The sequence below is a fragment of the Anolis sagrei genome, chromosome Y, assembly GCF_037176765.1.
Source record: "Anolis sagrei isolate rAnoSag1 chromosome Y, rAnoSag1.mat, whole genome shotgun sequence".
In the NCBI taxonomy this organism is placed as follows: Eukaryota; Metazoa; Chordata; class Lepidosauria; order Squamata; family Dactyloidae; genus Anolis; species Anolis sagrei.
In genome coordinates, this window is record NC_090035.1 from 61,340,121 (window position 1) to 61,361,811 (window position 21,691).

Here is a 21,691-nt window from a genome sequence, read left to right on the forward strand (position 1 = left end):
CTTAACAATCTTTTCCAGAATCTTGCCCGGTATCGACGTGAGGCTGACCGGACGGTAGTTGTTTGGATCATCCTTTTTTCCCTTCTTGAAGAATGGGACCACATTGGCCCTCCTCCAATCTGCTGGAACTTCTCCCGTTCTCCAAGAACTCTCAAAGATGGTTGCCAATGGTTCCGAAATGACTTCCGCTAGTTCCTTCAATACTCTGGGGTGTAGTTGATCTGGCCCTGGGGAGTTGAACTCATTAAGAGCGGCCAGGTATTCCTGGACGACTTCTTTCCCAATTTGGGGTTGGATGTCCTCCAATCCCTCATCCACTCCATCTTGCTGAGGTTGAAGACTCTCTTTTTGTGAGAAGACCGAGGCAAAGAAGGCATTAAGTAGTTCTGCCTTTTCCCTATCCCCTGTCAGCATTGCCCCATCTTCTCCACGAAGAGGTCCTATCGCCTCCTTGTTTTTCCTTTTTCTACTGACATAAGAATAGAAGCCCTTTTTATTGTTTTTAATGTCCCTGGCAAGTCTGAGCTCGTTTTTTGCTTTAGCTTTGCGGACCTTTTCCCTACAGGTGTTGGCTATTTGTTTGAATTCTTCTTTGGTGATTTCTCCCTTTTTCCACTTCTTGTGCATGTCTCTTTTGTGTCTTAGCACAGTTAGAAGTTCTTTGGACATCCATTCTGGCTTCTTTGCACTTGTCGTATTTTTTCTCTTTGTTGGCACGGTTTGCAATTGCACCTTGAGTATTTCACTCTTGAGAAATTCCCATCCATCCGTAGCTCCCTTGTCTTTTAGTATCTGTGTCCACGGAATGCTGCTCAGCGTTTCCTTCATTTTTTGGAAATCAGCTCTCCTAAAGTCCAAAATGCGGGTTTGACTTGTCTTAGTTTTGGCCTTCCTTTGTACCTCAAATTGCAGGAGCACATGGTCACTTGCCCCTAAGGATCCTACCACTTCGACCGCATCGATCAGGTCCTCCGCATTTGTTAGGATGAGATCAAGAGTAGCCAATCCCCTTGTTGCCTCTTCTACCTTCTGGACCATGAAATTGTCTGCAAGGCAAGCGAGGAATTTGTTGGACCTTGTACTCTTGGCCGAGTTTGTTTTCCAGCAAATATCGGGATAGTTGAAATCGCCCATGACTACTACATCTCTTTTCTGTGCCTGTTTGGTCAACTGTTGGCAGAAGACTTCATCAAGATCTTCCTCCTGGCTTGGGGGTCTGTAGTAGACGCCTACAACGACATCTTTTTGAGTCCCAGTTCCCTTGATTCTTATCCAGATGATTTCAAGCTGGTTTCCCAGATTGCTGTCTTGAATCTCTTCTGCAGCATAAGAGTTTTTGACATATAAGGCTACTCCGCTTTGACATATAAGGCTACTCTTTTATTTTGTCCTTCTATCTCTTTAATCACCAGCTGACACTGTCTTCCGCTCTTGTTTTTCAAGCCTCTTTATTCTCTTCTTTTTTATCTTCTGATCGCCTTCTGGTTTGGTGCTTTATCTCGGCTTCGTCTGCTTGGTTTCCTGGTTTCCTGCTTCTCTTCGGCCCTTGCTTCTCCTTTTGCTTCTGCCCTTAGTTCATCTCTATGTTCCTGCATCTTCCTATTTTCTCGCGATGTTACTGTCTCCTTGTTCACGTTTGTTTTGCCGGGATCCTCATCCTTACCCCGTCCGCTCCTCCAGACGCTCACCATTCAGTGGTGGCGGCGCAGCCCAGTCCCATGAGTGCCGCGCTTCAATCACGAACAGGTTAATTCTTGCCTTCTGTTTTTAATTAATATGCTAATTGGCTAATTGGTTAATTAATTGCCTAGTGGCTTGTTTAGCTTGATTGGTGGGGGGGAGGGGTTGGGGAATTCTCTTTTGTTCTTTAGTTCTGGATGCTTCTGTTAATTCTGTCTTTCTGGGGTTACCCTGGGTGTAACCCCTCAGTTGATTCTCCCCAGCTGGCGTCCGGCTGGTAACAAACTACTTCACAAACTACTTCACAGACTACGTCAGAAGACCACAGACCCAAACCCGATAAACCATATAGACGAAAAGAATCACTTGTTTAGTCAGAAATCACGTATTTAGTCAGATTGACTTAATAATGGGTTGATTAATTGTAACGGTTAATGAATTGTGTAGTTCCTCGTATTGTTGTAGCATGTTACTCTTAAGTGTCTCAATTGGGACTCCATTAGGTTTCCCAGAGTAGTGCCAAATACTCCAACATTTATTCAGTTAGTATTTGATGGTGAGCGTTATGAATATTATAAATATCAATAAATAACACACTTCTTCTCTGTTCAATCTTTCTCTAAAAAAGTTCGCTTAATAGTCCTATTTGATGTCCTCTAAGACATCTTGTGTAGAGCTCTTGTGTAGAGAAGCTCTTGTGTAGAAATGTTCTCTCGGTCTATAAATACAAGTGGGGGGTTGTCTTTCTTTCCAGAAGAAGGGTTATTTCATAAGAAATTGTTCGCGGAACTTACAGATCCTTCTGTGACGGTCTGTTTTGCCGCTTTTTCTTTCTTCTCTTCTTGCTGTGTTAAAAGATGAGCAGGGCTGGCAGTTGCTGCTGGTCTCAATGACCAGCTTCCCGTCTCTTGATCCACATAGCCACAGCGTCTTTTCCCAGACCCACTCGCCCCCTCTCCTTGAGGGAGAGGAGACTTATGGGGTCATTGGTGACAGCTTTATGGCTTAGTGGCTCCCTGAGTCTCAATCCACTCCGGGAGAGAGGGGGAAATTCACCTCTCTAGATCCAAAAGACTTAGTTGGTGCTCAGAGCACTCAGATCACCCAGCCTGCCACCATCTTGGCTCACCCAGAAGTGGTTGGTTCCCCATGTTTTAACGGCCACCTGTTTCCCTGCAGGGAGGGGCGAGGCCAAGGATGACTTTTTTTTTTAGACATGCACAGTTTCTCCCTATAAGAATTTTTGGCATACAAGTCCTTCACTCAAGAAATCCCTGTTTTCTTCAGGGATTTCTTGAGTGAAGGACATAGATTGCTTGGGTTGGTGTCTTCTGTCCAACTTTGTTATCAATTTGCCCAGTGGTTTTTAAGTTCTGTTAATCCAACAAATAAACATTTTTATTTATATAGAAGAGCTCGGGGAATTGGCACTGCCCAGGTGATTTAAAATAGGCATTGTGTGCCAAAGTTGGTTTTTATCAGTTATTTATGTGGCTTGCATTTCTCTTAGGAAGTTAATGAATATATTGTGAGTCCCATCGTCCATGGTCCATCCTCCACCAAACAGTACCAGGATGTAGTGTGGGCCATGGGGGCTCTATGCCTTGATCTGTCATTGAATCAGGGCCACAGCGGTCTCAGGAAGTGAGTGGAGGTACTTCTCCCATCAGGCCCGTAGCCAGGATTTTGATTCGGGGGGGGGGCTGAGTTTGATTCGGGGGGGGGGCTGAGTCTGAGTGAAAGAGGGTTATCCTAGCAAACTTTTTGTATCGTTACCCCAATACCTCCATGCATATGATATATATTGAGCATGGTGATCAGATCATGATATGAATAAACATAACAGTTTAAATAATGTACCAGTAAGGCCTTTTCGTAGACAACCATGAGAATTGGGGGGGGGGGGGTTAAGCCCCCAAAGCAGTAGAATATAGAGTGGGTCATGGGGCTCCGTCTGCCAAGTTTGGTCTTTATCAATCTTTGTTGTGGGCTGTGGTGGTCTGTGGGATTTGAAGGTTTAGAAAGTACTACAAATCTCATCATCCATGATATTATTACTACAACTATGAAGCAGAGGCATTGGCTATAACATTATGATAATGAAGCAGGAATATCAAGTGTTTGGATATGTTATGAAGCAGAGTCTGAAGTGTTTGGATATGAAGCAGAGGTCCTCCCCCAAACCTCACCAGAATGTAAAGGAGGTCATGGGGGTTATGTGTGCTAAGTTTGGTCTTGATCAGTCATTGGGTCAGGGTCACAGCCATCTTGGGAAGTGAGTGGAGGTACTTCAAGTCCCATCACCAATGGTCCGCCCTCCTCCAAACTGCACCAGGATGTAGAGGGGGTCATGAAGGGTGCCAAGTTTGGTCTTGGATCAGTCATTGGAAGAGGGTCGCAGCAGCCTCAGGAAGTGAATGAAGGTACTTCAGGTCCCATCATCCATGGCTTGCCCTCTTCCAAACTACAGTAGGATGTAGAGTTATTCATGGGGGCAATGTGTGTTAAGTTTGGTCTTTATCAGTCTTTGTTGGGGCCCACAGTGATCTGTGGGAAGCAAAGCGTTTGAAAGTACTGCAAATTCCATCATCCATTTTCCATCCTCTGCCATATTGCACCAGGATGTAAAGGAGGTCATGGGGCTTATGTGTGTCAAGTTTGGTTCAGTTCCGTCGCTTGCACAGGTCACAGTGGCCTGTGAAATTGGCAGCCGATCAGAAAGCTGCCACATACACCTCTGCATATAAACATGCATACATACATAAAAACATTGACATTTGTTATATAGATATAGAAGATATAGATATTGAATAGATCTATATAAATAAAAATGTAATGTTCGCTTGTGGGATTAACAAAACTCAAAAACCAATGGACAAATTGCTGCCAAATTTGGCCACAAGACACCTAACAACCCAATGTATGTCCACTAAAAAAAAAAAAATGATTTTGTCATTTGGGAGTTGTAGTTTCTGGGATTTATAGTTAACCTACAATCAAAGAGCATTTTGAACTCCACCAATGATGGAATTGGGCCAAACTTCCCACACAGAACCCCCATGACCAACAGAAAATACCAGAAGAGTTTGGTGGGCATGACCTTGAGTTCAGGAGTTGTAGTTCACCTACCTCCAGAGAGCACTATAGACTCAAATAATGATGGATCTGGACCAAACTTGGCACAAATGTTGCATGTTGCAAAATAGGCCTTGATATTTGGGAGTTGTAGTTACTGGGATTTATAGTTCTCCAATCAAAGAGCATTCTAAACCCCACTAACGACAGAATTGGGACAAACTTCCCACACAGAACCCCCATGACCAACAGAAAATACTTAAGGCCATCCAGTCGTACTTCCTTCATGAGGGCAGGAAAACGTAATCAAAGCCCTCCTGACATAGAGCCATCCAACCATAGATACATATATGATTCACACACAGATATAGTATCATGGATTTGAAAGGGACCCCTAAAGAAGGACAATGATATGTTGCATGTTCCAGGGTAGGCAAACCAGACAATCTCCACATCAACACTGACAAAGAATCAACAAGAAATATTCTTTACCCACAAGCATGAAGAAATCTATATATATAAATTTCCTACTGGCGTCCAACAGGGAAGCAAAACTCTAAAACCCCTCCACAAAACTCTACCAAAATTGCCATGCCCCAAGGACAACCCACTAGGTACAAACTAATCCACTCAGAAATCAAAACCACACAACAACAACCACAAAAAACAGGAAAGCAACTGAGCATGCGCACTGGCGCAAACTCCCCCACGCGCGCGCACATATGACCCCTCAAGGCAGAGCACACACACACATGCGCATGCGCGCGCCCCCTCACCCCCCCGGCGCGGCACACACACACAGACGCGAGCGCGCGCACGCGCCCCCTCACCCCCCCGGCACGCACGCGGGCGCACCCCTCACCCCTCCGCGTGGCACGCACACATGCGTGTGCGCGCGCGCCCCCCTCATCCCCCCCGCGCGGCACACACACACGTGCGCGCGCGCCCTCCTCATCCCCCCCGCACGGTACACACACACACACGCCCCCCTCACCCCCCGGCGCAGCACACACACACACGCGCGCGCACGCGCCCTCACCCCCCCACGCGGCACCCCTTCTAAACCCATCCACCTTCCCCTCCTCCCTCTTACCCACACGTTACCTCCAAGCCCCGCCCCCTTCTAAACCCATCCCCCCTCCCCTCCTCCCTCTTACTCCTCATGTTACCTCCAAGCCCCGCCCCCTTCTAAACCCATCCCCCCTCCCCTCCTCCCTCTTACTCCTCACGTTACCTCCAAGCCCCGCCCCCTTCTAAACCCATCCCCCCTCCCCTCCTCCCTCTTACCCCTCACGTTACCTCCAAGCCCCGCCCCCTTCTAAACCCATCCCCCCTCCCCTCCTCCCTCTTACCCCTCACGTTACCTCCAAGCCCCACCCTCTTCTAAACCCATCCCCCCTCCCCTCCTCCCTCTTACCCCTCACGTTACCTCCAAGCCCCGCCCCTTCTAATCTGTCAAGGAAGAAGTGAGAGAAAGAGGGAGGGAAAGAAAGAAGGAAGGAAGGAATGAGGTAGAAAGGGAAGAAAGGAGAGAAAGAGGAAGGGAAAGAAAAAGGGGGGAGGAAGGAAAGTTAGAGAAGGAAGAAGAGAAGGGAAGAAAAAAGGGAAAGAAGGAAGGAAAGAAGGAGCGAAGGAAGGGGGAAGATGTAGAGACAGAGGGAGGGAAGGAAAAATGGAAAGAGAGAAGGAAGAAAAGAGAGACTGCAGAAGAGAAAAAGGAAGAAGGAAAGAAAGAGGGAGTGAAGGAAGGGGATAAGATGTAGAGAAAGAGGAAGGGAAAGAAAGGAAGGAAGAAAAGAGAGACAGCAGAAGAGAAAGAAAAAGGGGGAAGGAAGGAAAGCGATAGAGAAGGAAGGAAAGAGAGAAGGAAAGACGGGAAGGAAGGAAGGAAGGAAGGAAGGAAGGAAGGAAGGAAGGAAGGAAACAGGGATTGAAGGAAGGAGGGAAAGAAGGGGAGATAGGGGGAAGGTTGGCCACAGCAACACGTGGCGGGTACAGCTAGTTACATATATTAGAAACCAACACTTTCTCATTACTTTATTTTCCAGATCACCAGACTGGGCCTCAGCAACATGTGGCAGGAGACGGCTAGTATAGATATAGATGTATACACTTCTTTCCTGTCTTTTCTTCTATCTCCCTCTTTTGATTCTTCCCCTTCTCCTGTATTTCTCCTTTTAACCATTTAAAAGTACAAGAGGGTCCAGAGGTACATTTTTTTTAAAAAAAAAAAAACCCTTTATTTTGTGACCTATCCCAGGTTCATCTTTACTTTCGCACAATGGCTTTATTAGGGGCAATTATTCCCTTCCTTTTACCTAAAAGAATGTTATTTTTCCACTCTTCCCACTGACTCCTCCTTTCCATCTAGTCCTATTACTGAGCGTCCCAGGCATGGAGGAGAAGGCCTCGGAGACAGACAAGAGCCTTTTGAAGCAAGGATGGGAAGCAAAAAAGGTAGAGGCAAAAAACATTGAAATTGGCTTTTCTTCGATGTGCAGAGTCTGGTGCCTGCCACCTTGTCTTATGAAGCACCTTCAACTAAATACATAGTATGGAAACAACAAAATTCTTATGTATATGGAAAAAAGGAAATTTACAAATTTGATGATATATTTCAATTTTTAAAAAGTTTTAAAATCCCTATTTGGAGGCCTGATCTGGTTTTGAATTAATCCCATTAATTATTATTATTATTATTATTATTATTATTATTATTATTTTACTGACACAAAACCCAGTATGTCACAGAAACAAAATTTAAATGCTGGATTTCATATCACAAAATCACAAGTGGAACACTTCTCAAGCTTCTAGGACTGTGATGTATTTTTGAATTATGCGTTCAGGTTCAAGTAAGGTGGCCTTTTACAGTTGACTGATCGCTATTTTGTCAATGTTTATTGTTTCCAAATGCCAGCTGAGATCTTTTGGCACGGCACCCAGTGTGCCCATGACCACAGACCCCACCTGTACTGGTTTATGCCAGAGCCTTTGCAGTTTGATTTTGAGGTCCTGATAATGGCTAAGTTTTTCCTGTTGTTTTTCCTCAATGCAACTGTCACACAATATGACGACATCAATAACTCAAACTTTTTTCTTTTCCACAATCATGATGTCTGGTGTATTGTGTTTCAAAACTTCTTCAGTTTGGATTCAAAAGTCCCACAGTATTTTTTGCGTATTCATTTTCCACTACCTTTGCAGGTTTATGATCCCACCATTTTTTTACTGCTAGCAGTTGGTACTTGTGACATAAGTTCCAGTGAATCATTTGGGCCACAGAGTTGTGCCTCTGTTTTGTAGTCCATCTGCAATTTTCTTGCAGCAGCTGAGGATATGATCCATGGTTTCATCCGCTTCCTTGCATAGTCTGCATTTTGGGTCAGCTGATTTTTCAATCCTGACCTTAATTGCATTTTTTCTGATGGCTTGCTCCTGGGCTGCAAGAACCAGGCATTCTGTCTCCTTCTTCAGGGTTCCATTTGTGAGTCATAACCAGGTATTATTATTATTATTATTATTATTATTATTATTATTATTATGTGTAGGTGGTGTCAATTTAGCTCGCTCTTTTAGGTGGACATTGTGATTATGATGATGATGATAACATCAGGTCACACATAATAATTATAATATGTTGCTGAAGGCTTTCATGGCCAGAATCACTGGGTTGCTGTGAGTTTTCCAGGCTATATGGCCATGTTCTAGAAGCATTCTTTCCTGAAGACTCGCCCATGTCTATGGCAGGCATCCTCAGAGATTGTGAGGTCTCTTGGAAACTAGGCAAGTAGGGTTTATATATCTGTGGAATGATGTCCAGGATGAGAGAAATAACTCTTGTCTGCTTGAGGCCAGTGTGAATGTTGCAAATGGCCACCTTGATTAGAATTGCATGGCCTTGCAGCTTCAAAGCCTGGCTGCTTTCTGCCTGGGAGAATCCTTTGTTGGGAGGTCTTAGCTGGCCCTGATTGTTTCTTGTCTGGATTTCCCTGGTTTTCTGAGTGTTACTCTTTATTTAGTGTTTTGATTTTAAAGTTTTTTAAATACTGGTAGCCAGATTGTGTTCATTTTCATGGTTTCCTCCTTTCTGTTGAAATTGTCCACATGTTTGTGGATTTCAGTGGCTTTTCTGTGTAACCTGACATGGTAGCTGTTAGCGTGGTCCAGCATTTCTATGTTTTTCAATAATATGCTGTGTCTGGGTTGGTCCATCAAGCATTCTGCTATGGCTGACTTTTCTCATTGAATTAGTCTGCATTGCCTTTTGTGTTGCTTGATTAATGTCTGGGCAGTGCTTCATTTTGGGGTCCCTATGGAGACTTGTCCACAGCTGCATGGTATATGAGAAACTCCTGCAGAGGTGTCCTTTGCTGAACGTAGCATTTGTTGAATCATGGGTCTGTAGCTAGTTTGTAGGTTGTGTTTCTTCATCAGCTTCCCTATGCTAAAAATTCTAAAATCAGAACAGTAAATAAAGAACCACATTCAGAAAACTGGGGAAATTCAGACAGGAAACAATCAGGGCCAGCTAAATCTTCCTAACAAAAGATTCCTGTAGGCAAGAAGCAGTAACACCTTATTCTTAGTGGGCAATTAAACTCCATAGCTTGTCCCTCCTCGACCTCCCACCAAATAAATCTTTCCAATTTTCCCATTTCACCTAATGTTCCCTTGTTTTGATCCTTTCATTTGGCCCAGTCCACTTTGTTTATTCCTAATCCTTAATTTGTATGTATTTTTTTCTTCATGGTCTCTGTGAATGCACACATGTGGAATGTCTGCGCCTGTGCGGGCACAACGGAAACTTCTCTAGTTTAAACTTTTCAAGTTTTGGCGGTTATCCCGCCCAGTCCCTGGCAGGGCATAAAAAGCGCCCTGTGTGCACGCTCCACGGTTGCTGTTTTTCCGCCGCAAGGCTAACTTCGGAACTTCTAGCAATGTCCACAACCCGATTTAAACACTGTACGCAGTGTTTGAAGAAGATACCAGATTCCGACAAGCACTCTCTGTGCCTCCTCTGCCTCGGAGTGGCCCACATTGCTGCTTCTTGCCGGCATTGCCAGGCCTTGACAACCCAGTCTCGGAAGAACCGAGCACACTGACTGCGATATTTGTTGTATCAACAGTCGTTGGCACCGGCACCGTTGACATCGACTCCTCGACCATAGACTTTGGCAACAGCATCGGCACCAGAGGTGCCTTCCACTTCGGTGGTGCAGCCCTCGACCCGCCCGGCAAAGGCAACCAAGGCCCCACAGAAGAAGCCTCGCTCGACGATGTCCACCACTTTAAAAGCTTCAAGGCTGGCCAGATAGTCCAAAAAGACATGTATGGTAAATACTGAGACTGTACGAATTCGCCGTTTGTCGATGAGTTCCGTGGCTTCGGTCCGGTCAGGCTGCTCCATGAGGTCGACAACTGCAACACCGCATCTTTGACTGCGGTGTGCATTGCCTTCAAGAGGGCACATGAGGGGTCGCGTCATGCTGCTACCTCTTGTTCGTCTGTCCCTCCTACGCCTGGGAAGACGATGTTGAAAGGACCTGCGTCACAACCGCAGGCAAAACAGAGAAACACAGTGCTCCAACCTCCTTCCTATTCTTCATCGAAGAGAACAATGACTGCCTCATCACCCATCTCGTCAGCGAGGTTTTCGCCAATTCAGTTGGCTCAATCGCCTTCTCAACCTGCATCAGAGGAGCAGTTGCCACAGGAAGCCGTGGAAGAGTGTCCGGAGTCACTGGTGAATTTGGTAGACACCGTGATCATGGTGTCACAACCACCTCCACCGACTGTACTTACTTCCAGACAAGAGTTCTTTCCACCCATGGCTACACCGGAGAGGGGGAGACAGACTGCCAGGCTAGCCCGTGCGGCTCAGGCTTCGGCCTCCAAGTAACCCCCATCCTCTCCTCAACTCCTACCACCTCCACTGCCCATGCAACGCCCTTCCTCCTCTTTATCCCCACCATCTGAAGCCGAAGAGGAAGAAGATGGAGAACTTTCCGGCTCAGTACATTCCGGCTTGGTACTGTCGTTGGGTATTGACAGGTCCCCAATGCATGATGCCTACGAGGCATACCCTCCGTCGTCGACTGATAACGTCAGGGCCTTCGCCGACCAGATGGCACGCATGGCCGACACTCTAGGCCTGGAGATTAAACACACCTCCAAGGCAGTGACTGACCCGGTCTTCAAGCAGGTTCAAGCCGAGATGCCACCGGCCCTGTTGCTACCTTTTCTGCCTCGATGTTATCCAAGCTTCGTGGAAGACACCATAGTCTATCCCCCCCCCCCCCCCATTTCCCAGAAAATCGAGGGCTGGTACTGTACGGACAAAGAGGGCTTGGAATAGCTCAAACATTACCCTGACCCAAACTCAGTGGTTGTGAAGGCAGCGCAAGTGTTCAGAAGGCAATCTTCAACCCCATCTGACTGAGAGGGGGAAAAATTTGATGCTGTCAGCCGAAAATTGTACTCAGGTGCCCTCCTGGCCAGGATGGCAAACTATGGCATTTGTATGGGGGCATACTAACAAATCCTCTGGGAGAAAGCCCTTCCTTTCTTCCAGCATATGTTGGAAGACCGTACAGTGCTATCCACCCTCGATCAAGAGGTGAACTCATTAGCGCATTACCAGATGCAGATGGCCAAGCTATTGGTGATGTTGCAGAACATATACATTACCAGGTATTCATTAGGGTATCTCTGGAGAAGGAAGAAAATTGAGAAACAGCTTGGCAGGGTTCCAGGCGTTTATTTCATATTCCGGAACATGGGTGTTCAGCTTCCAAGGGCTGACACAACGTGACGTCGCATTTGTCCAGTTTTAATAGCATGGAATTGCTAGTTTTGCACATGCATAGAATGACTCTGACATTTACACAATATAATCATTTACAGGAATTTTCATATATAGTTGCCAAGGACATCCTTCTGGCAAGCACAACATGACCCCAAACATCTGCTCAATTATATAACTTTTCCTTTTACCTATTATCCCCAGATGACATGTTCAATTGTCCTTAATTCTCTTAGATCTCTTAAATGAACTATAACTTTATTTATGTTTTTAACATAAAAGTTGATCAAGGCAATCTCCTCATCAATTTTGCCGTAATTGTTAATAAGTTAGTTCCACAGGAATTTGCTTTTACATGAAACGTTTCTGAAATTGCCTGCTATTTACATTAAATAGTCAGGAGATGGCGCTGTCTCACCATATGACCTTAGATGTTCCAAGTCTTGGATCAATATATATTGATTTCTGAATGCTGCCAGTTCTTTGGTGGTTTCTTCATGTGTCCTCATTTAGCTAAAATAAACATTCGGCCTGTGTAACTTTGGCTAGTCATGTTGACCTCTCTATCGATCCATACCATCTGCCAGTTTTTCTCTTAATTTGCAAAATATCCCTTGATCCTTACCTGAATTCAGGTAAGGATCTTTAAATTATGATTATTATTTTATTTTTCCCCTAACGACTGCCACATTCCCCTCTGTTTTTTGTGACGAAGAAATAACCTTTCGTAGTCACACCTTAAATGTGATTATATCACCTTCCCTCCTCTGGGAGATTGTTTCATCTCCTCCATCTCCATATACATAATACATTGTAACTGTTTTCCTTGTCGGACATTGGCAGTAATGACAATTCCTTCAATCATGTTTCTTAAGCAAGCTAATAAGCAAGGTAGTAGGAATATGGCTAAGATAACAAGTATCAAAATAACAAATCCTATGACGACAAGATATTTTAACCACTGTAGATTTGGCATCCAGGAAGTTAACCAATTATATCAGCTCTCTCCCTTTGGGGCGTATCCAGCTCTGATACTATCTCCTGTATCTTATTTATATCAGATTTGACTTCTCCTGACTTGTTGATATAGTGGCAACATGAGGTACTGAGCCAAGAACATAATCCTCCTTCCACAGACAATAGGTAGTCCAAAGCAAGTTTGTGCTGCATTAGGACCCCTGCCAAGGAATCAACTTCTGTCTGCAGGGCTCTCATTCCAGCAAGTTTTATTTGCCAACCTTTCAACTTGTGCTGAGAGTTTTCGAATCTGTTTTATATTTAGAGCTACGCCCACAGCGGGGAATAAGTTTGCTCCCAACTTTTCTTCCTCATTTAAGTAAGTTCGGTCTGAGTCATATCCATATTCTACATCATAGGCTCTTATTAAACGTTGTCCTCCCCGCTCCCTTTTCCAAGTTATTTGGGATTGCTGTTCTAAGTATATTGTCACATCTGCTGGAATCAGGGTACCTATTGTGCAAGTACCTGTCCAAAAAGGGGGCAAAATCTTTCCTGCCCACATATCCAGTACAACCCAGGAGACAACCCTCCTTTGGCTACCAGAGACTTCCTAGGCCCAGCCTGATGAGCTTCCACCTTCTTTACCACTTTGACAGGATCAGGCTCTCCTCGACTCTGTTGTGGTCTTTCATTGGGTGGTCCCCCCTGACCCTGAGGCAACTCCCTGTTGGGGGTCCTTGGTGGGTCACAACTACAGCTGGCCACTTTTGTCTCTTTTACTGCCTTTGCTACCTGGGCCTGTTTAATGTGTGCATCCAATCCCGATGAAACAAGACCATGAAATCTTTTCACCTTTTGAGAGTGTTCCAAATGGGCTAGGAGACTAATGTCCTCAGAAGCCTCCGTTTTGAACACATGGAGAACAAGATTACAAGTGGGGTAGTGACCAAGATCTATTTGTTGTGTTTGGAGATGGTTTCTCTGATCTTGTGTCCACCTCTCATTTTTTTCCCAAGTAATGCATGCTGGGACCTCCGGTGAGGTCCCTTTATGTGTCACTAAAGCTTGTCCTGGATCAAGTAATTTTTTAGTCATCTCATGATTTCAGGGGTGTAAAGTGCTCCATCCTTTTTGACTTAACAATGTTCCTATCATTAGTGGCCATCCCTCATGCTGGGAAGTAGGCCCATGACTGCAAATCCATCATTCAGTGACTTCTGTCTCATTCGCCATATCCCAAATCATCTGGTGGAATATATTTTGTTCCAATTCTCCCTGTATGACCTTCAGGATGAGCATACTCAACATAATCAGGTAATAGACATATCACATGCCGAAGTGTATATGCTTGCCCCAAAAAGACATGTCTATAAATGTAACACAACCAGACTATCCCCAATGTAATAAGAAGTCCCACAATAGCACACTCCCAACCCCAAAAGTCCATCCAATCTTCCTTCTTCTCTCTTCTTTCTTCTTTCTTCAAGGCAGCTTTCAAAAGCCGGAACTCTCTCCTCTTCAGGGCAGCTTTACCCTCTTAAACTCCAAGTCTTTGAAATATGTCTTTTATTTTTATTTGTATATATATATATGTTTTAATAAGTTCTTTATTTGATCATCCAAATCTTAAGTTTATTTGCTGTAAGTCTGGGTCCTTTGCTGTGTAGTCTCCTTTTTTTAAGCAGGCTTAGTCCACCCACGGTTTGGCACTCTCTTACAGCAGTGGGGATTCGTCAACAGCACTTGCGGCAGACCCTTCCACTCCTGTTCCAGGGGATCACACCTCCAGATCTTTCAGCCACACGAGGTCCTCTGGTGAAACAGGGGGATACTGTAACAGGCCAATGTAGTCATACAATTTATTAATATCATTTCCAAAATCTGTACTTCTTTCATTAATGCTTAATTTCCCCACACTTCCACATCATACTATAATAGTCTAATCTTTCACATATCAATTCAGTTAGTGACATTTTTAAGCCTTAAGAGGGGGTGCGTATCTCAATTAAAAAAAACCCATTGGCAATTAAACCTATGACACTCAATTTACCACAGCTTTTCCCACAAAGTTCTTTTCATGCTTTAAACGTATCTCAAATTGTCCCTATTTCTCCTCCATGTGGGACAATTTTAAAAAGCTAGTAACTAGACTTTTCTAAAAGTTTCAATTTTTAAATCCACATTTTTAATTTTCTTTTTTGGTGTTACAGTGAACATTCAAGTAGCCACATTTGAATGCCCCCAAAACATACAATGGCAATTCTCCTTAATTTTTCTTTTTCCTTCTAACTTCATGTCCATCAAGCTCAGAGATGCGTATTTTCATTTGTCGATAAGATAGACACAGACGCTTTCAGGCCTTTCGTGTTGCAGGTCAAACCTATGCCTTCAATGTACTTCCATTCGGCCTGGTTACAGCTCCAAGAACCTTCACAAAATGTATGTCGTTAGTGGCCGCACACCTCAGGAGTGCACACCTCAGGATTTTTCCATACCTAGATGATTGGTTGTTGGCAGCGCACTCACTAGCACTTCTAAAGACACAAATCCAAAAAATGCTCTACCTTCTCGAGGGCCTCGGTCTTCAACTGAACAAACAAAAGTCGCACTTGACCCCAACGACACAAATAAAGTTCATTGGTACCATGTTTGATTCGCTTACTGAGTAGGTGTATTTCCCCAAAACAAGATTTCGGGCGCTCCGCCTCGAAGCACTCCAATGCATTCAAGCCCGCACGGTAACGGCCAAGCAGGTTCAGGTCCTCCTGGGCAACATGGCATCGACGGTTATGGTAACTCCGCTGGCAAGGTTGCAGTTTTGGCCTCTACAGAGATGGTTTCTCGACTACTTCAACCCAATCACAGATCATAGTGAAGGGCCTCACCGTCCCATTAGCCATACGAAAGTCCCTGAGATGGTGGACAACTCGATATGTCTGCAAAGGTATCCCCTTCCATCCCGACCCTCCATCGATCACCTTCACAATGGAAGCATTGATGTTCGCCGGGGATGCAATACAGGAAAACTGTCCGTCCAAGACCTTTGGTCGGCCGAGGAGAGGTTATGCCACATCAATTATCTGGAGCTCCTGGTGATTTTCAAATCTCTGAAAGCCTTTGCCCCTGATTACGGGCAAGAATGTCCATATCCTCACAGGCAACTTGGTGTCCATGTACTATGTGAACAAACAGGGCAGAACGGGGTCCAGGAAACTGCTGGCCCTTTCACTGACTCTTTGGGAATGGTGTGTAGCCCGGTCGATATCACTCATGGTGCTACATCTCCCAGGCTCTCAAAATGCTGAGGCGGATTTGTTGAGTTGCATACGATCATCGTCCCATGAATGGAGCTGGCCCTGCTCTTCGAGGACTGGAGATGGCCAGACGTCGATCTCTTCGCATCTCCTGTGAATGCCCAGCTCCCTCATTTCTGTGCCCGTCTCCCACCAGGCGTGGTACTGGGGTGCCTCAGAGAAACATTCCTTCTCAACTGGTCAAAGAGTTTCCTCTGTATCTTCCCACCCTTTCCACTCATCTCCAGGGTGATCGAGAGGATCCAGGTGGTGCAGGCAAACTGCATAGTGATAACTCATGCATGGCCGCGACAGGCATGATACCTGGTCCTCCTACAGCTCTCCGGCGGTCGGTATCGGCAGCTCCCTCACCGCCAAGACCTGTCGAGGGAAGAAGGCCTACTTCTCCATCCCGACCTGCCATCCCTTCATCTCTTGGCCTGGAGGATCCAGTTCTGAGATCGCTGTGTCCACAGGTGCGGTCCATCCTTACTGCTGCCCACAAACCATCAACAAAGAGGATGTATGCTGCTTGTTTTACCGTTTCCAGGGGTTCCTTCAGGAGAAGGGAAGTCAGGAGTTCCCTCCTTCGATACTGGCAGTTCTTAAGTTTTTGTTTTCCCTAACCAAGCGAGGCCTATTGCTCTCGTCTTTGAAATCACACCTTGCCGCCATTTCGTGGCATGTCCAGTAAAGAGGAGGAACCTCTCTCTTCCGTGACGCCTTCGTTAGGTCCTTCCTGAAGGGGTACAACAACCTGCATCCCCCAGTTCGCCCTCTGACTTCTGGCTGGAACCTCGATCTCGTGCTCTCCAGACTGGTGTTACCACTGTTCGAGCCCTTAGCGACTACTCTCGTGGAAAGTGGCGTTTTTGGTGGCGATCACGTCCGAGTTGGCGGCGTTGAGGGTCAGCAAACCATATTTACTATTCCATGTGGACAGGGCGGTTCTCCGCATGGACATTTTGTTTCTGACAAAAATTATTTCTCACTTCCATGTTAACGAGGTCATTTTCTGCCTTCCTTTTTTCAGTCTCCTTCCACTTTGACGGAAAAAAGACTGCATCTCCTCGATGTTCGAAGGGCTTTGTTATTTTACAGAGACAGGACTTCTCAGTCCCAAAAGACTCTAAGACTTTTTGTTTTCTATGCCCAGGATAAACTGGGTCTTCCAGTGTCCTCACAGCGTTTGTCCCGCTGGATTGCATCGACCATTGAACTGTGTTACCAACTAGCCCATTGTCAGCCCCCTCCGGTCGTTCGGGCTCGATTGACCAGGGCAATGGCCGCATCGATGGCCTTCTTAAAGGGAATTCCCTTGGACTCAACTTGCAAAGCGGCCATTTGGGCAAACCTTTTGACTTTTGTTTCGCATTACAGATTGGACACTAGGCATAGGTCTGATACGGCCTTTGGTAGGGCAATCTTAACTTCTTGCCCTCCCTAACTTCGATACCGAGCACCTCGATACCGATGTCGGCTCCAAATGCCTACAACAATATTGTAACTGTTTTCGGTTCTTAGGTGTTGTTTTCAATGTTATGCTTTATTATTTTATTACTTTATGTATATGATGGCAAATTGCTCTGCAGAGCAGGGGATAACATGTGGTTTTGATATCAGGATGGTGTCTCTTTGTGTTCACTATGCATACCCAATGCTTTCTCTGTTTACGCTCTGGGTTGTTGCTGCTCTTGAGGCTCTTTGTGGCCTTGTTTCCGTGAATTGACTGTAACATTTTATTCTCATGCAACCATTATGTCTGTGCCCTCATATGAATGAGTGTGTTTATACTGTGTTAATGGCCTTTTTAGCCAAGGAGGATCATGCACTCCTCTGTTATGGACGTTTTGTCCTTTTTCTATGTGCTACTGCTTTTGATACTTCACAAATCCGCCCAGCCTCCCCTCTAACAAACCTCCCCCTTTCTCACTGCCTTGCGGCATAGGAACTGCAGAGTGTGCACATGGGGCGCCTTTTGTGCCCTGCTGGGGACTGGGTGGAGTTACAGCCAAAACTTGAAAAGTTTATACTAGAGAAGTTTCCCTTGGTGCCCGCACAGGTGCAGACACTCCACATATGTGAATTCACAGAGCACCACTCGAAGAAAGATGGTCACAGGTATGTAACCTACCATTATTTGTTCACTGTACTTGTTTGGGCTTGGCCTCATATTGCCGCCCTGAGTTCCTGTGGGGAGATGGTGGCGGGGTATAAATAAAGTTTAAGGAGGAGGAGGAGGCCGCTGCTGCTGCTGCTGCTGCAAGGCTAATCAGTGCTGATCAAGGTGGCCAATGGCAACATTCACACTTACCTCCAACAGACAAGAGTTCTATCTCCCACCCAGGACATTATTCCACAGATATATTAATTTCACTTGCCTAGTTTCCAACAGGCCTCACAACCTCTGAGAATGCCTGCCATATATGTGAGCAAAACATCAGGAGAAAATGCTTCAGGAACATACCTAGAGAACTCATACCAACCTAATAATAATAATAATAATAATAATAATAATAATAATTGTTATTGTTATCATTATATAAGCAGACAGGTAATAAAAACTAACATTTTGAACATGTGTATCTTTTATTATCAGATTATCTTTCTCTTCTCAATGTAGATTTTGCCCTTCTCAAATGGAAATGATGCAGGGATTCTATCCCAGATCCTTAACAGCATAATGATGCTTTGGGTTTTGCAATGTAAACCATCTATGCTTTCAATAATTGCAATGCTCATCATAGTTAATACCTTCTCGTCTTCTTTTTCTTCTTAAGTGGGTAGTCAAGACAAATATATATTGTGCCAGGTTTTCACCAGGTTTAATTTGCCTGTTAACTATGCTTTCTTTTGTTTGTTTTGATCATCTTGTTTGTCTTTCTTGTAATTTGTGTTTGTGTTATAAACCAACTTAGGGCACTTATGGAGGAGGATAGGCTCCAAGGCAGAGTATAAATGTCTTTATAAATTAACATTTTTTTTTCTCCTCCTTTTCAGACGGGATCCTCCAGGCCAAAGTCCTGCGAAGTCCCAGGAATCAAGTACGTATGAGTGGTGAGGCGCTAGTTCGCTTTCAGGATAATACTGGGTTGTATAAAAAGAGTGCCGTGTCCCTTTGTCCAATGTCTTTATGTCTGGGGGCCCATAGCAATATCACAAAAGATTACCATAAGGTTTATAATTGAAACGAAAGAGAGAAAATGTGTACTTTGTGCTCAGAAAGATGGGTCATTTCTTTTTTCACATTTTTATTGGTCTTACAAGATGTGTTTTAATTCATAAAAACCTTTCCAAAGCTTTGGCAACATCTGCCTTGATATTCTGGGTTATATGGCTGTGTGGAAGGGCTCTTTATTTGTTTAGGAGTTCTGGTTTTGAAAGAGAAGTAAGCACAAGATCATGGTTGGATGATGGGATTTCATACTTCAGTGAGAAATAGTCAGCTTGATCCCTTCTTGTATGCTTCAGCATCTTTCCGTCCGCTGACCAGGAGAACACTACTACACTGATCCCTGCCTCTCACAACACGGGCGGTTCCCTGCCGGACCTGACAAACATCCACTTCCCTTCGCCCCTCCCAACACCGCTGGACCCCGAAGAAGCCACCTTCCCCTCCCTGAGCAGTTCCAACAGCACTGGCAACCTGGCTGCCAACCTGACGCATATGGGCCTCAACACGGCCAACCAGGGTAAGCCTGTGACCCCCAAGACAGGAACACAATGCCAATTCTTTTCCTTTCCTGTGACCTCACTTCCTTTCCTATGATCTCCCTTCCTTCCCAGTGACCTCACTTTGTTTCCCATAATGACACTTCTTTTCTTGTGACCACGCTTCCATTCCCATGACTTCACTTCCTTTCCTGCGACCTCACTTTCCTGTGACCTCACTTCTTTTCTCATCACGTCACTTCCTGTAACCACAATTCCATTCCTGTGACCACATTTCAATTTCTGTAACTTCACTTCCTTTCACTCACATCACTTCCTTTTCCATGATCTCATTCCCTTTCCTATGACTTCCTTTCCCATGACCACAGTTTCATTCCCATGACCTCACTTCCCTGTGAACTCACTTTCTTTTCCTTTGACCTCACTTCCTTTCCCGTTACGTCCTTTCTAATGACCACAGTTTCATTCCTGTGACCTCACTTCCTTCCTTATGACCTCACATCCTTTCCCATCACATCATTCCCTTTCCTGTGACCATAATTTCGTTCCTGTGACCTCATTTCCTTCTAGCTTCCCCTTCTTTCTTGTCATGCCACTTCCTCTCCTGTGACCATAGTTTCATTCCCGTGACCTCACTTCCTTTCCTGTGAGGCTACTACCTCTCTCATGGCCTCACTTCCTCTCCTGTGATCTCATTTCTCTTCCCTGTGATCTCACTTAGAATCATAGAATCAAAGAGTTTTATAGAGACCTCATGGGCCATCCAGTCCATCCCCCTGCCAAGAAGCAGGAATGTTGCATTCAAATCACCCCTGACAGATGGCCATCCAGCCTCTGTTTAAAAGCTTCCAAAGAAGGAGCCTCCACCACACTCCAGGGCAGAGAGTTCCATTGCTGAACGGCTCTCACAGTCAAGAAGTTCTTCCTTGTGTTCAGATGTAATCTCCTCTCTTGTAGTTTGAAGCCATTGTTCCGCGTCCTAATCTCCAAGGAAGCAGAAAACAAGCTTGCTCCCTCCTCCCTGTGGCTTCCTCTCACATATTTATACATGGCTATCATATCTCCTCTCAGCCTTCTCTTCTTCAGGCTAAACATGCCCAGCTCCTTAAGCCACTCCTCATAGGGCTTGTTCTCCAGACCCTTGATCATTTTAGTCGCCCTCCTCTGGACACATTCCAGCTTGTCAATATCTCTCTTGAATTGTGGTGCCCAGAATTGGACACAATATTCCAGGTGTGGTTTAACCAAAGCGGAATAGAGGGGTAGCATTACTTCCCTAGATCTAGAGACTATGCTCCTATTGATGCAGGCCAAAATCCCATTGGCTTTTTTTGCCGCCACATCACATTGTTGGCTCATGTTTAACTTGTTGTCCATGAGGACTCCAAGATGTTTTTCACAGGTACTGCTCTCGAGCCAGGCATCCCCCATTTTGTACCTTTGCATTTCGTTTTTCCTGCCAAAGTGGAGTATCTTGCATTTGTCACTGTTGAACTTCATTTTGTTAGTTTCGGCCCATCTCTCTAATCTGTCAAGATCGTTTTGAATCCTGCTCCTGTCCCCTGGAGTATTGGCTATCCCTCCCAATTTGGTGTCGTCTGCAAACTTGATGATCATGCCTTCTAGCCCTTCATCTAAGTCATTAATAAAGATGTTGAACAGGACCGGGCCCAGGACAGAACCCTGCGGCACTCCACTTGTCACTTCTTTCCAAGATGAAGAGGAAGCATTGGTGAGCACCCTCTGGGTTCGTCCATTTAACCAATTACAGATCCACCTCACTGTAGTTTTGCCTAGCCCACATTGGACTAGTTTGTTTGCCAGAAGGTCATGGGGGACCTTGTCGAAGGCCTTACTGAAATCCAGGTACGCCAAATCCACGGCATTCCCTGCATCTACCCAGCTTGTAACTCTATCGAAAAAAGAGATCAGATTAGTCTGGCATGCCTTGTTTTTGATAAATCCATTTTGACTATTAGCGATGACCGCATTTGTTTCTAAGTGTTTGCAGACCACTTCCTTAACAATCTTTTCCAGAATCTTGCCTGGTATCGACGTGAGGCTGACCGGACATTGGTCATTGTTTGGGTCATCCTTTTTTCCCTTCTTGAAGATTGGGACCACATTGGCTCTCCTCCAATCTGCTGGAACTTTTCCCGCTCTCCAAGAACTCTCAAAGATGGTTGCCAATGGTTTCGAAATGACT

General features: G+C 45.2%; 1 protein-coding gene across 5 annotated transcripts in view; it reads left to right on the top strand.

Annotated features, from left to right (window-relative positions):
- LOC137095189 (CREB-regulated transcription coactivator 1-like) overlaps nt 1-21,691 on the top strand; it is a 308,991-nt gene that overhangs the window by 201,552 nt on the left and 85,748 nt on the right. For 3 of the 5 annotated variants that reach the window (XM_067461564.1, XM_067461560.1, XM_067461561.1), the window contains exons 6-8: nt 7,127-7,212; nt 18,814-18,857; nt 19,285-19,505. In XM_067461564.1, coding sequence (XP_067317665.1) covers nt 7,127-7,212; nt 18,814-18,857; nt 19,285-19,505 — 351 coding nt within the window. The remainder of the gene's footprint in view (nt 1-7,126; nt 7,213-18,813; nt 18,858-19,284; nt 19,506-21,691) is intronic. The other 2 variants (XM_067461562.1, XM_067461563.1) reach the window with 1 other exon arrangement.